Genomic DNA, 15413 nt, shown 5'->3' with positions numbered 1-15413 from the left:
AAAATAGTCTTTTGAAAAGTGCTCATCTTTTAAACATGATAAAAAGCAAGTTTATGAAATTGTTTACGATTATGAGCATATTAATTAATGAAAAATAAAATGTGTGGTGGCTTGCAAAGACTCTTTCTGGTAGTGTGGGGGGTTTTTTGGGTTTTTTTGGACATTTCCAATGGGGTTTTTCCCAAGGTGTCACATTAACGAAAAAGTAAAGGATGCCAGAACTTTGAATTATGCATGGTAATGTTCTCTGGAAAACTCAATTTAGATGCAGTAGTAAGGAAGACGTGCAGTATGGGATCGTACGGTTTAACAGTCCTGTCTCGGCTGTGTGACACGCATCGCGTGGTTTTGTGGCTTTTGTTTTAGGTTTTTAGTCCGTTGACATCTTTTTGCTTTTGATTTAATATCTTGTTTTTAACTTTCCTCCCTTGTTTAGCTGAAGAAAAACTTTGCAGAGGAACTGTGTATGCGTCTTGCGGAGACGCAGCAGGAAGAGAGGACCCTTGTTACTGAAGAGCTCTCTCACCGGAGCAGTGAGGAACAGCTCCAGATGAGTGAGCAGCTTCAAGCTCAGGCTGAAGAGCGTATGGCTTCCCTGAGAGAGGAGCTCCAACAAGCGGCCAATAAGGAGAGAAGGGAGCTGGAGCAGAAGCTTGCTCAGGCTGAGGAGCTCCTGGCTGAGGAAAGGCAGAGGCTGCATGCCCTACAGGCTAGTCTGGCGAGTGAGGAGAGCCCTCAGGTTGTGGCCCTGAAGCAGAGGCTTGAAGCTCAGTATGGGAGTGAGCTGCACACAGCGAAGAGCACGATGTTGTCTGAGGTGAAGGAGCTGAACGCTTTGCTGCAGGAGGAGACAGAAAGCAGGCTACAGGAGGCCATGTCCAGGTCGGTGCTTGAACGTTTACGGAGAAATGTGTTGCTCTGTGTAGTGAAATGAAAGTCTTTAGGGGCTCCTTCCATAAGTGTTTTTGAATAACCTTTTTAGGCATCAGGAGGAGCAGCGGCAGCTAGCAGAGAAACTCGTCCAGCAGAGAGAGGTGGATCTTCAGAAGCTGAAGCAACAACATGCTCAGGACGTGCAGGCCCAGACAGCTCTTCTGGATCAGAACATTTCAAAACTGCAACATCTCCAGAAAGAGTACCAGGAACTCAAAACCCGACACCAGGACGAGCTAGACTTGCTCTCTTCCAATCACAATGCAGTGCTGGACTCCCTTGCTGAGAAACACAGGGCGGAGCTCGATAAGCTCCAGGTGGTCCTTCAGGAGACCAACGTAGCGCAGCTCGAAGCCCAGGAGGCGGAGCTTGGGGCGCGTCACAGGCAGGAAATGGAGGAGCTGGAGACTAGGATGTTGAGCAACATGGACACTCTGGAGAGCACATACTTGAAAGAGATCCAGGCAGTGCGCGAGGAGAAAGAAGAGGTGCTCCGGGAGCTTGGGGCCTCACTGGAGCAACAGCAGGCTAAAGAGATCGAGAGAGTGAAGCAGGAGGAGCTTGCGATCAGAGAAGAGTTGAGGAAAGAGCTGGCACGGGTCCACATGGACAAGTTTAGTGCCATGGCGACTGAGCTCAGCCACGCCCATCAGGTTAATAGACTCGTTTGATGTTAAGGATTAAATGTATGGCTGTAAAAAGGTTTAAACTACATTTATTGTGTAACCACCTGCATGGAAAGTGTTTGTGTGCGAGTAATTAACGCGTCTTCATCCCATGATAATTACAGCTGTGATTTTGCTAGTAGAGTGTAAAACCCTTATGGGATTTGAATGCTTGTTAGACTGGTCTCGCTTTTTCAGTCGTGGCAGGATGCAATTACCAACAAACAATGAACAATGGTTGCTCAGTAAAGCTGTTTATTTGAATTTGAACTACACAGCTTTGTTCAGAGCGGGGTGTGTTTTTGTGCTGTTGTCTCTCTGACGATTTCTGCTCTAATTTTATTTCTGTAGGCAGAGCTGTCTGCGGCGCTCGCTTCTCAGAAGGCTGCTCTGCAGTTGGATCACCACTCTGCACTTGAGACCCTGCGGCAGCACGTGCTGGATCTGGAGACTCAACACGGCGCCGCCCTCCATGAGGTCACAGTCATGACCACCAACGAGAAACAGCAGCTGCAGCAACAGCTGGATGTGCTGAATGCCCAGCACCAGCAACAACTCCAGGTGTGTGTATAAAACAAGTTTTCAGCCACTACCTATCATTTTAAAACATTCATTTATTTATTTAGTTATTAATTTAAGCAAGTTAATGTTCGTACATGACATTTTGTGTGGTTTTGGAACAGGAACTGAGGACAACATCCTCCAGGGAGTTCGAGGCTCTACGCAGGGAGCTGGAGGAAGAGGCATCACGGCAGCGTCTACATTTCCTGGAAGAGGCGGAGCTTCTGAAGTGCCAGTCGGAGGAGCAGCTACAGCATAAGATTGCACAGTTAAAGGTGGGAAGCTAGATAGCTAAAGTCTGTATAAGATAAGGATCTAGGGGAGTTCGTACTCGGAAACAAGAATCTGTTCCGTGCTGTTGCTGTAAATTTTATTACAGTCTTCTATTATTTAACGTGTTCTAAAACATAATGTCGCCACTGGCATTTAGCAACAACGGGCAGGACCGATATATGTCGTGTATATAAATTTGTTGGCTTAATCACATGCGTTTCTGTCATGGTACTTCAAGCAGGATTGTAGGCTAGCTAGGAGATTTTTTAAAAAAAAATATTCATTAAACACATAAGTCATTAAACTGCTCAAAGATCTATAACATAAGAAATCCTTTGAGACGCACAACGATAACAAGCTTCTTACATCTGTAGACGAAGTTGGCCGCACATGCGCATTTAATTCTTTTGCACTATTTAGTTGTTCCACAAGGTGGCAACAGTGACCCAGGACCACTGATTCGCAAGGTAGTTGAAGGAGAAAAAACAGAAGACTGAAATCAGTGCAAGTTAGAAAGTCCCCACATCTGTATAATTCTAGCCTTAGAGTATAAGGTTTTGTATATGGGTGCTAATCGTGGCAAGAGATCGCCCAAGCACTGTTGTGATTCTTCTTCGTTGTCATCCTTCACACAAAAACACCTGATTTACTGCTCTGTACTGACTCTGTACAGACTTGTAGGCCAGAAGGGGTAGTGCAAGTTGTCGTAACGAGCATGTGCCGACTGCCTGTGTACGCATACATGCCAAATGGTGTATACTTTGAAAGGCTATGTGTAAGAATGTGCGCATACCCTAGCGTACATGTTAAAAGAAAAAAGAAAAAAAAAGTATACCAGAGGCTTTAATGTTAGTTTGTTACTTTGCACTAAATGCACCGGTCAGCACCGATGCATTCAAACAGTTAGAGCAGCAGATGAACGGTGAGATTTTTACTCATTATTCATCTTCAGATTTGACCGATATGCTTTTTATTTTGTGCTGTATTTCAATCGATGTCAAAAGTAATTTTCTGAACATTGATTCTCACAAACATATATACGCATCCTGGTTGCGGTTCAGGAGGAAAACGAGCGGGAGAAGACTGCTGCTCTGGATGAACTGGAGAGAAGCCTGCGTGAGCAGCACCAGCAGCTTGAGCTCTGCTACACGGACAAAATGAACCAGCTCACTGCACAGCTCCAACAACTGGACACAGTGGTCTCTCAGGTGAGATGCACTGAGCTACACTGTACTGAATTAGGAGGATTAATCCATTGCGGTGTCCAGAACAGTGTTGCAATCCAAACAGTTCCTTTGTGTCATCGGAATCTCATAGGTAGAATAATTCATATTGATGCCCAAGTTCTTTGTCACCATGACAAAGGCGTATTGTTTATCATCCATGTTCATCATCTTTTACATGAACGTATTTGTAGATGGATGTGTGAAGGGAACCTCGCAGTGGAGTAGCGTTCACAAAATGTTTAATTCAAATATTCGAGCAGATGCGTGGTATAGTTGCCCCTTTTCTTATTGATCAGAACAAAACGGCTAGGTTTGTGCGCAGGATCAGTTTTTGCAGTATGCATTTATAGTCAATCCCAGTACGGCAGTAAAACCTGCACGTCCCTTAAAAACGCAAAGGAAGAGCACCAAACCAACAAACGCTCATACAGGGTTCAGAACAAGTTCAGTAAACACGCCTACTATTGTTTGACTTCAGGTGTGATGAAACTTTGTTACACCAACAAACAAACAAATAATAAAAAAAAGAGCAAGATGTAAGACAGGCTATTTAAATGTCATAACACTGGAGAAACACTTGTTTTCTAATCTTTGCATTTCTAGATAAAATACACAGTTGATGCATTTCAGAAATCCTGTCTTATGTCTCAGCTTTCATTTCTGGAGGAGAGAATTATTTTTGCAATTAAATAAATAAATAAATAAAAAGCCCCTTTCGATCCTGTTTAGTTTGCTTTCGTTCAGAGTGTTGGGTTAAATAGCTTGTTTTTCCCCCCTGTCACGTTCCCTTTTTTTCAGTCTGGTTTTCTCACTTTGTTTGGCTTTGGGCTAATTCTCATCTGCATATCTGCTTGCTGTATCGTTTAGTAAGAACACTTGTTTTGTACATGCAAGCGTGTGTCGATTTGTATTAGCATGATGTGGAATCGGTCAGATTAGTTTAGGGAGATATTGGACTCCTTGTAAATCCCTCCATGATTGCTATGGTTACTGTGTTGTATGCATCGGTTTGTTAGGTCTGTTCGTTGGCTGCTAGGCAGTGGAGTGGGACGGCATGTCAAAGACCGATTAAACTTGTGCTTGGCCACTCCCGCACAAGTTCGTCACATGGCCCTCGTGCATCTGATCGGTGTGGATGTTTTAGTTTGCTTGTTCCTCACTGTTCTTTTTATAGAACTGCAGCATTTTAGAGGGAAACATCCAACAACCTGTCTCTGAAGATGGAGCTCTTGGTTATTGCTTTTTGAGTGTTCTGTGCATGTGTGATGACTGGTTTCCTGTCTCTGTTGTCTCTCCTTCCCTTCCCACAGCTGCGTGCAGAGGTGAGCGGTTTGCAGGGGGAGCTGGAGGGTAAGCGCTCGGAGATGGACACGCTGGAGACGCTGCTGCAGCGGCGTGAGCGCGAGAGTCAGGAGGGAGCCAACCTCCTCGCCATGCTACGTGATGACCTCAGCACAGTCACTCAGCAAAGGTCAGGACTCCGGTTTAACTGTGGGCAATGGGTGTCAGTTTACTTTGAATCTAGTCTGGAACAAGACATGTTGTCCCCCCCCCCCCCCCCCCCCCCGGCTGTCTCGCTCATGTACTTAGTAATTTAAAAAAAGCTCAATCGTACATTTTCCTTTATTTAATAATGCTTATGAAGCGTCCACTATACACATGAGCTGTTACTATGGAAACAATTACTTACTTGAACAAGCACATTGATGTAAACCTGTGATCTGTCAGAGCTGCTGTTCACCTTCTGGCCAATCAGAGTTGAGAATTCAACAGTGCTTTGGTATAATTAAACCTTTTGGGGATTTTTTTTTTTTTTTTTTTGCATGAAATATTGAATTTCTATTACTTTTGATCACTTAAAGCTAACTTTTTTTTGTTTTGATCTTAGACAAGACATTCAGCTGGCCCATGACCGACTTCAGCAACTTATCCTGGAGATGCTCCGGATTACAATTGCGACAGAGGAAGAGATCGGACGCAGGTTGGGGATTTATGTGGAAGGTGATTGCACCGGAGGCAGCACTCCGAACAGGACGCCAAGTGGCAAGCATGATGCCCATGAGACAGGTTTGGCATTCATTCATGATGAGCAGCACCACAGAGAACCTTTTTAATAGAATGCTATAAAGTTTATTTAACGGTTTCTACCTGTTCCTTCCTCTTGCTGTTCTTTTCCAGCAGACGTGGACTCTGGAGCTGTAGACGGTGGAGCAAACTGCAGCGTGTTCTCGTCTGTGATCGACGAAGGTCTGGAGCTGTCTCAGCGGCTGTGCGAGAGTTTGTTTTCAGGCCCCGATGGAGAGCTGGACCCCGAAAGAGAGGAGTTGGTGCTGGGAGCCTGCACTCGTCTCCGTGCCGCAGTGGACAAACTATTAGAGATGGTCTCTGACTCCACAGTGCAGGTAGAGAGTCAGTAGTAATCATCTGGCTGGGATTACAATGAGAGCAGGATGATGAGGTTCCCCCTTCTTGTGTCTCCCCCAAAGTTGGAGCAGCTGCGAGCTCTTCAGGCCATGCTGGATGAGCAGTTCAGTGAGGGTGGAGAAGTGAAGAACGCTCTTCTGCTGCAGCACACTCAGCTTCTGGCGCAGCTGGACCAGGAGGCGAGTGTGAAAAGTCAGCTGCAGCTAGAAATGCACAAGGCTGAAGGTGAGAAGATGGTGTAGATGCCGAAGCTGTAGCACTCGGATAACCCTTATTTTGTTTGTTAGACACACTGTTGTAGCTATGGTATCATGGACTAATAGCCAAAGTGCATATGGAGCATGTTTTTCTTCTTTTTTTTTTTTTTTTTTTTTTTTTTTTTTCCCCTCCATGTTCTCTTCCTTTACAGCATTGATTTAAAGGTATGATGAGCATTCAGGACCGGAAGTTGGCTTTTTCTCAGAGGCTTAATACACTTTTGTGAAGGTCATGGCTTAATCCATTTTTTTTTGTTTTGTTTTTTTTAATCATGTTTTGCATATCTATGAATTTAAAAAAAAAAAAAAAAAGGAATAAAGACTTTTAAACAAATACTTTACTTACTGCATCTGTAGGGAAGTGTACGAGTCTTTACAGTAGATGAAAGTTTTAATGCTAACATTTTAATGAGCAGGAAAAACTTTACATTCAAAATTTCTACAGTGCAAGTCTAAAGAGAATTGTTGCGGCTGGATGTCCTGAAGGAGATGTCCTGAAGTCACAGCAATTTGCTAAAGATTACAATTTTCTATTTATTTTTAAAAAAAAAAAAAACTAGTCACTTTTTTTTTTTAATTCATTTAGTGTTGCATGTTAATGTTGTGGGCCTCGCAAAATAATTTAGTTCCTGTCATCATTTATACAAATAAAGGCAAAATGTGCAAGCTGTTTTAATCTGAAAGTTCATCTTCTCAGGTCTGATGGAGGGCTATGTGGCAGATAAGGCCGCTCTGGAGGAGGCGCTGCAGAAGAAGGAGGTGCATGAGCAGAGGCTGGTTGAGGAGCTAGAGAGCACTCGGGCTCAGCTGCAGGAGCTCAGTGAGGAACACGCACTCCTGCAGCGTCAACGTGACGCACTCTCCACAGGGCTTGGAGAACCCGAGAAAGGTGGGTTGGGTGGGGCAAGCACTGGTGCATTGGATGCATCTTTTATCAAGGGTGGAGCAAAATGTGATTCTTTTCTCAGTCATTGTCACGATATTACGAGTTTAAACTCATGCGTGGAGATGTTTATTTGATGCTGAGTGTTCTTCCTGCTCTATAGGCTGTCCTGCTGTGGGGGAAGAAAAAGGTTTGTCACTGGATTTTAAGGTTGATGTGATTTGTGGGTTTTTTTTTTTTTTTTTTTTTTTTTTTTTTTTTAAATTTCTTTGAAACTAACGGCTTCTTTTACAAGCTTCCTCTTGATTTAGCTATGCTAATTTGTGTTTCTTCAGTATGATCCTAGTTCATTCGTGCATCTGCTTGCATTGCCAGATTTGCATTGATGTTGATTTGAGTATTGAAGTGCGAAAGAAGTCAAGGTTATTCATCTTTTGTCTGATGAATAATTTGTCTGAAGAATGCACAGGTTGAGCTGCCGATATTTGCGCATGACCGCATCTTGTCTGCGAGTGTATTTGCGTTAATCTTCGTTTACACCTCGTTTTTGCGTCTCACTCCTCTGCTTCTTTTCTTTCCTCTTGGTTACAGCACTGCTGGCTGAAGCGGAGCGGCTCGGGCAGGAGCGCGTGGACGTGCAGCGACAGGCAGAGAAGGACCGTGTCGGGCTGGCAAGTCGGCTGCGCTTTCTCGAGCTGGCGGTGGAGGAGCACGAGAGCCGAGCGCAGCAGCAGGAGGAGCAGCACCGCACCCAAACTGAGGACCTGCAGCAGCACATCAGCGCTCTGGAGAAACAACTCAAACACCACCGCCAGTTCATAGACGTGAGTACGAGGGATAGACGTCTCCTTACAGAAATCTCCACCTTAGTAACGATTACATGAATCAGTTTATGTGGCGCGTCCCACCATTAAAGGTCCTGTGCAAACTGTTACTGTAGAGGCCATAACGAATAAGGACAAGCTCGTTAACATATAAACCTGTGATTTTGGCCTTGGAGCTGAATTACTGTCCATGCTGCTGTTATGGAAAATGTAATCAACACATTACGACCAATCAAAATTAAGAATTCAAGAGCGATGTTTAAAATTGGCTAAGTGAGAGGGGTGTGTGTAATGTTTTAAAATGAGCCAATGTGTCGCACTTAATTGGCCTACATGAATATGATGAGTGGTTAGAATGCCACAAAAGTGTACAAATTTGACATGCATTTCACCTCTAATAAACTTAACCTTTTGTTTGTACACATGAACTGAAGAACATGTCACTTCCTAAACTAATTAATTAAATTGTTGCTCTAAAACTCCTGTTGTTCTTTAAACCGCATTCTAGAAGTGATGCACAAACCAGTCGTGCTGGTGCCAAAGGGGGAGGAGTCTTCCAACTTGTTGATTTTTAAAAAAATAGAGCAAGTTTGCAATTGACCCATCCTTTCACTGTGTGTGTGTGTATAGGAGCAAGCTGTGGAGCGAGAGCACGAGCGGGATGAGTTCCAGCAGGAGATTAAGAACCTGGAGGCGCAGCTGAGGGTGCCCTCTAAAGGACAAACTGGAGGACAAGCCAAGTGTCAGAGGGTAAGCAACATGACTCCTAGCAAAACTATTAGAATGTCATGCTGTTGGAGAGAGTCATTGCTTTCATCACATTTCAAGATAAAGCTGCTTTTTGTTAATGTATTATTGTTTTTATTTATTTATCCATTCCCCCTCCTCCCTTTAACTGGGTAATGTAGATTGAAGACTTGATTATCCAGGTATGTTATCCAGCTATGGCTGACTTGCTAGGCTTGAAGCTGCTAATGCATGGCCTAGTTTCTCTTGTACCATCTTGCTACTTCTAGACTGCTTTCACGCTTGGTGTTTTGGTTGGAGCATTTGCGTTTAAAATAAAGAATTAAATAAATAAACCAGCTCAAAAGATGCAACCTCAACAATGCTCTTATGAGTCCTAGCTAGTTTTGGCTTACTAGCTACACGATCCTGCTGTCTAGATTTATTTATTATGATCAGTAATGCAGGTCAGTGGTGATGAGGAGGATGTGTACCTTCAGTGTACTCTCGGAAGCAGATGTTCAAGAGAATTCAAGCTGCCTGTGTGACTTGAATATATGCATCTCTTACGTGGGATGCCACATCACGTACCGGTGAACGTCTCAAAAACCAATAGGTCGTTATTTTTAGCTTCAGCAACGTTGAAATATTAGTAATGAAATATTTATGATTCGGCATGTCACAAATCCTGTCATTCACTCAATAGCAAGACCCCCTGATTTGGTCGAGAGGTAAAAATGCTTTACTTGTGCTGAAATGTTTTGCCAGCTTTGGAAGCTTGGTTGTGCCCATAAGTGCCAGTGGCAAAGCTTCCTGTACATATACATATAAAACACGTGCTAGGTTCAGAAAAAAAAAACCTCCAAGTGTGAAAGAGGTCTTATTGACTGGATCTCACATCTACCACACTGCATTGTTTGTTTGTGTGCTAGACCATGTAGCTGTGTGTGTGCTGAGCTGGCTGATGTGCTGTAGCATTACAAAGGCTTTCTTGTAGATCATGCATGTAGTAAATGTTTTTAATTTTTTCACTGTACCATCTGTGCTCAACGCTGAACTGAATTTGTTTGCGTTTGCCCAGTTCTTGTTCAGTATGTTTCACGGCTAAACCCGGAGTTTACCTTTTGGTGTTCCTCCTCAGGTGGAAAGTCTCCAAGCTCTTCTCAAAGACAAAACCGAGGACTACAGCGTTCTGCTATCAGTTAAGGAGCAGTACCAGCGTGACCTGGAGGACCGTAACGAAGAGATCGATAAGATGGCGTCCCGCATCCGGGAGCTGGAGCAGGCTCTCCTGAGCAGCGCTGAGGCGGGACGGGCCGTCACGCAGCTGGAACAGGAGCTCCAGAAAGCACGCAAGAGCCTGCAGGAGCTCTCTCAGGTACAGCTTGTTTAGTATCACCATGTTGCAAGGAAACCTGAACTAAATTACATTACAATTACTTTTATATGTACTCAATTTTCTATAATTTTGCATTTATAGTACTGCAATTTGAGTCATTTTTCATGAGTCTGTAATATAACTTTGTGCACTTTAGGATAAAGAAGCCCTGCAGCAGCAGCTGTACTCTAATAAACTCCAGATCTCGGCTCTGCAGTCCAAACTCGATGAGACGAGGCACCGCTTCCCCGACCCCAGTGCTGACCCCAACCTCAGAGAACAGCTAGAGACACTCCAACAGGACCTGCAAAACAAAGAGGAGCAGGTGAGGGTGCTGAACGTACCATGGTGCAGTTGGTTTTTTGTGATTTCTTCATAGCTTACAGAATCAGCAAGTATATAAATTGTTTCAAAGCGAGACCAAAAAAAGATTGACTTTTTTTCTGAAATTGTGTGTAGGTGCAGGTGCTGCTGGTGCGTGTGGAAGAGCTGGAGAAGTCTCTGGCAGCAAAAGAGGACGACATCAGGCAGCTCTCACTGCAGCTTGAGCTTAAAACCAATGAAAGCAGAGCCAGGGAGGAAAAACTACACCTGCGTGTCACTGCACTACAGGTCAACACACGCACATGCTGGTACACATAATCAGGACAAAGCAAAGATACTGGGTACATCACTGTCATGCTGCTATATGAAAATTCACTGACTGGACGGTGTGATGTGGTGGTGTTGTAGTAAGGTGGGAATACAACTCCTGTGAATAAGCCGTTACTATGGAAATGCTAACTCATGACTACAACGAGCATGTTAAAATAAACCTGTGATTTTTACCTTCACTACTGTCAGAGCTGCTATTGTTTAAAAAAAAAAAAAAAAAGAAAAAAAAAAATTTCACACTCTGACCAATCAGAATCGAGAATTTCACAGCGCTGTTCAGTCTGGGCGTGCTGATAACTTTCATATAATTGACTGTATGTAAGGAAAGGGAGCTGACTGGATTTGTTGCTCTGCAGGAGACGGTGAGCACGCTACGCAGACAGCAGCAGGAAGCAGGAGACACTTCAACACTGCAGCTTCCCGCTGCTCTGCTGGAGGAGAAGAACCTGGAGATCGACCACCTCAACCAGCAGGTTCATCGTCTGCAGCAGGAGCTGGACTCCACCAAGGAGAACAAGGTGACTGTTTATTAATTTGAGAAAAGAACTGCACCGGGATGGCGTATGTGACTAATTGTGGCTTCTTGTGACAGACGGCAGAGGAGAAGCAAGCGGACATCGAAGATCTTCGTGTGCAGGTGGAGCGTCTCCATGGTGATCAAGAGCGTCTGCGACAAGCCAAAGAGGAAGAGGCGGAGCAGCTGCATGAGGTCATCCACAAGCTGCAGGAGGAGTTGAGCCAGCTTGACCCTAACCGGCATGAGGTCAGCGACCCAAATACGGACAGCCCTGAACCTCCCGAGTTCCCCTGGTCCCCTCGGCCGCAGCACGGCGCCGAAGAGAGCTTGTGCCATGAGCTGAGCAGCCAGACACTTCAGAGCTGTCGCACCAAAGTTTGTGAGCTCCAGATGGAGCTAGAAGGATCGGCAGAGGAGAAGGAGGCACTTCAGAGACTGCTCCTGACCCAGGAAGAGCAGTACGGACAGCAGGTGGAGGCGCTGAGCCGCAGCCTTGGTGAAGAGAGAGGCAGGCTGGTGCTCCTGGAGCAGGAGGCTGGAGAGCTGAAACTCCAGTTGGGCGAGAAGGAGGCCGAGGTGCAGAACCTCCAAGATCGCATCCAAAATCTTGAAGACGGAGAGAGGAACCTGAAAGAGTTGGAGCTCCGGCTGAAGAAGGCAGAGGAAAGGAGGAAGGAGTTGCAGCAGGAGGCGACCAGGTTGAATGAGGAGGCTCAGAAGTACACTGGAGAGCGAGCGAGGATGGAGGGCCGGCTCGCAGAGCTGCAGCAGAAGTCTGAGGACGGCGAGAACACTGCGGCAAAGATGAGGCTGCAGGTCACAGAGCTGGAGGAGAAGCTTCAGCAGCAGAACTCCGACATCGCCATCTTGGAGACGGGCAAGAAGGAGCTGTACATGGAGAAACAGGCTCTTCAAAGACGCGAGGGCAAGCTCCAAGAGGAAATCGAGAAGCTGAAACAGGAAGTGTCCGCAAAGAGCAGTCAGATACAGGAACTGAATCTGCAGCTGGAGGAGAGGGTGACTAAACAAGAGGAGACGCAGAAAGAAGTTCTGGTGAGATTCCCATTGTAGTTTTATCTAATAATGAAAATGTTATTTATTTATTTTTATTAAAAATTGGTTAATCTCAGTAATTTTTATAAACATGCGTACCTTCATATGTGCTGAACAACTGTAAAAGCTTCTTTTCAAGCTACATAACACTTTTTTTTTTTTTTAAATTGTGAATTAAGCAAACCAGAGTTATTTCTAAAGCAGGGGGTCATCAAGTGATGGACTGTTGTCCAAATGCGATGTGTTTCCAAGCACTTAAAATACTGTAGTAGATCTGATCAATGTATGGGGGTCACGTGCATTGAATCCAGCTCATCGGACCAGAGACTAGCTTACAGGGCTAGAGACGTTAGCACAGAAAGAGAACAATTTCCAGATAGCGTTCATATTTTTAAAATTATTTGCACTCTCAGGTCTGAGTGAACTGACATGGTGTGTTTACATACCCACTTTAAATCGATTTATTTATATCCCTGAATGAATCAGTTTAACAGTTAAGCATTAAAAGGTAATCGTTGCTATTCAGTAATGTTAGTCACTTATCCAGACCTTTTTGTAAACTATGAGTTGTAGCAGGGCCTTTTATATATTTTGGACGAATACCCGGCGTGCTCTAAAGTCATCGTGTGTGTCATTATTTGGCAGTTTGCCTGGAATGACTTTGAGTCAGGAGTTAGAATAATTGGCCACAGATTCACCATATGCAGTCTAGTAAAGGTTCCAGCATGGCACAGAGGAAAGAATGCGCAGTTAGACGAGCCCAAACCACTCACAAGGACTTTACTCACTCAGGAAGTATAACCGAGAAAGAGGAAGTTTTTGAAAGGTTTTTCGCTTGTAAACTTCATTTTGTTGCACTTTGAAAGTGGTGGAAAGGCTCCGGTTTGTTTGGACATAACTCTGGTGTTTATGTAAAGCTGTGAGCAAAAATGAAACTTATGGAGTTAGTTTGTTTAGTTTTGCACGCTCTGAGTGAGCGTTTCGCAAGAGGCAGTTGATGGTTAACATTAGACGCCTGGTAGGTCTGGTGTGTCTTACTTTACTTTCTTTCTAGTGTGCCATGCATACGGGGTTAAAAGAAAGAAGTCGGCTGCATCAGATGTAACCTGATTCCTTTTTTAAAATTTTTTTTTTTATTTAAAGATAGTAATGATGCCTTTTTTGCGTGTATGCTATCGCAGACGTGCGCCGAGGAGACCCTGGCTAAAGCCGAGGCAGCTTTGCGAGAAAAGGAGGAGCAGTTGGCTCATCTGAGGTTGCAGCACGATTCACTGAGAGCGGAGCTCGCTGCAGTGAAGGAAGGCCTGAGCACAAGTACAGAGAGAGCTGAGAAACTACGGGAGGAGGGGCAGGTGAGTGGTGTGACCGAATTCAGTGTGGGTACTAGATTTTCTAAGTCGGTGTTTTTTTTAGAAGATGCCTTCTTTCTGGGGGGGGGGAAAGCAGGAAAAAGCTAAATTTTTAATTTGGAAATGAAATGTCAGCAGGTGGCATTTCCTTGTTAATGCGTTAAGTGTTTAATGTATTAAAAAAGCGTTTTGTAATTTTTTTTTTTTTTTTTTTATAAAGCTATTTTGTCGTCACCGTCCCCCGATCCCCTCCGTTAGGGAAAACTAAGAGGTGGGGCTGAGTTGCTGTACTCTAACCCTGGAAAAAAATTATGAATTTTTGTAATAATCATAGAATTTGAAATTGTGCTTTTACAAATCAAAACGTAGGCTATGAAAGTAAAAGAAAACAAGATGCCTCAAGATCTTTAGAGATCTTTTTAAAGCTACATAATCGTATTGTGGAATCTCCTTTTCAGCCCATGTAGAATTAAAGCGCTTAACGTTGTGATATTTAATGTAAAGTATTTTACCTAACTCCTCTTCCAGACCAAGGACCGTGCTCTGGCTGATCTAGAGGAGCATAACCAGCGTCTTCGGGCCGAGTTGCGTGGCTTGCAGGACGATCTGGAAGTGCAAGAGGAGGAGCTGGCCTACCAGCAGAGGGAGCTGGAGGAGCTGCGGCAGCGTTGCCGCCATCAGGAGCACGCCAAGCTCCACATCTCCAAGCCTGAGCAACGCTTCCTGGACGGCCTGTCCCGCGACTCCTCCCTCCCTTCTCCGGAGGCACTGCGGCGGCTCGACTGCAGTGAAGAGCGGCCGTCTCACCTGCACGCATCTCACCTGTCTGAGCTGAGCGGCCTGCGCAACACCAGCGTGGAGCTGACTAGCAAGCACTCGCCCACAGAGAGAAATGAGCTGAAACGACCACTCGCGCTACTGCCAGAGACCGATCCACCCAGCACACACTCGCCATCTGCTTCCCCATGTTCACTCTCGATCTCTGAGAACATCTCTGTGCTTGACTCACTGGACACTGACAAGGTAAATGTCAAAAATAAGCATTACCTGCAGACCTGTGGTGTTTGGTGTAAAGTGTGTTGAGGTGGCATGACCTTAAATGGTCTGGGGGCTTGAATGAATACAAGTTAGGCTCATGTAATGGGGTTTAACTAAAGAACCATGCTGTTGTAGCAAATAATCAATGAATGGGTTTTTAATTGTATTTTAAAATGGGGAGTGCCAAAAGCCTCGTTTCAAATGGACACTAAACCATTCATACTTTTTTTTTTTTTTTTTTTTTTTTTTTTTTTTTAAGGTTCAAGACCTGGAGAATCTGGATGACGTGACTCCATCTCGCTCTCCATCTCGCTCTCCTCTCTCTTCTACCTCCCGGGTGTCTGCACCAGAGTGGGCCAGTGATGGATATGGCAGCAGTGAGTGCACATACTTGTACTTGTTTCATATAAATTGTTAATGCGGCGCTTGTTTTGAGTTCTGAGCGCGCACACTGGTATTCACAGATGTGAGCTCAGAGCTGGAGGCCAAGCTGAAGCAGGAGCTGGAACATACGGAGCGTCTTGACACTCACTTTGTGGAGTACCTGCGCAGCAGAGACATGGCACCCGCTTCTCGCTCTGACAGTGCAGCAGGCAGCTTGCATCACACCTATGAGCTGCTCTCACCTGAGCTACAGGTATACCCCAGGAAA

General features: G+C 44.8%; 1 protein-coding gene across 2 annotated transcripts in view; it reads left to right on the top strand.

Moving 5' to 3' along the window:
• Positions 1-15413, top strand: part of pcnt (pericentrin) — a 35150-nt gene that overhangs the window by 12927 nt on the left and 6810 nt on the right. For both annotated transcript variants that reach the window (XM_053638166.1, XM_053638165.1), the window contains exons 19-39: positions 437-882; positions 983-1586; positions 1950-2159; positions 2282-2434; positions 3494-3640; positions 4969-5129; positions 5547-5725; positions 5840-6060; positions 6145-6307; positions 7037-7228; positions 7814-8046; positions 8677-8796; positions 9914-10150; positions 10308-10475; positions 10610-10762; positions 11161-11322; positions 11397-12374; positions 13556-13726; positions 14252-14746; positions 15021-15138; positions 15226-15398. In XM_053638166.1, coding sequence (XP_053494141.1) covers positions 437-882; positions 983-1586; positions 1950-2159; positions 2282-2434; positions 3494-3640; positions 4969-5129; positions 5547-5725; positions 5840-6060; positions 6145-6307; positions 7037-7228; positions 7814-8046; positions 8677-8796; positions 9914-10150; positions 10308-10475; positions 10610-10762; positions 11161-11322; positions 11397-12374; positions 13556-13726; positions 14252-14746; positions 15021-15138; positions 15226-15398 — 5484 coding nt within the window. The remainder of the gene's footprint in view (positions 1-436; positions 883-982; positions 1587-1949; positions 2160-2281; positions 2435-3493; positions 3641-4968; positions 5130-5546; positions 5726-5839; positions 6061-6144; positions 6308-7036; positions 7229-7813; positions 8047-8676; positions 8797-9913; positions 10151-10307; positions 10476-10609; positions 10763-11160; positions 11323-11396; positions 12375-13555; positions 13727-14251; positions 14747-15020; positions 15139-15225; positions 15399-15413) is intronic.

Source organism: Ictalurus furcatus, chromosome 12 (genome assembly GCF_023375685.1).
Source record: "Ictalurus furcatus strain D&B chromosome 12, Billie_1.0, whole genome shotgun sequence".
In the NCBI taxonomy this organism is placed as follows: Eukaryota; Metazoa; Chordata; class Actinopteri; order Siluriformes; family Ictaluridae; genus Ictalurus; species Ictalurus furcatus.
The sequence above is the reverse complement of the archived record's forward strand: the minus strand, read 5'-3'. Positions and strand labels throughout refer to the sequence as shown.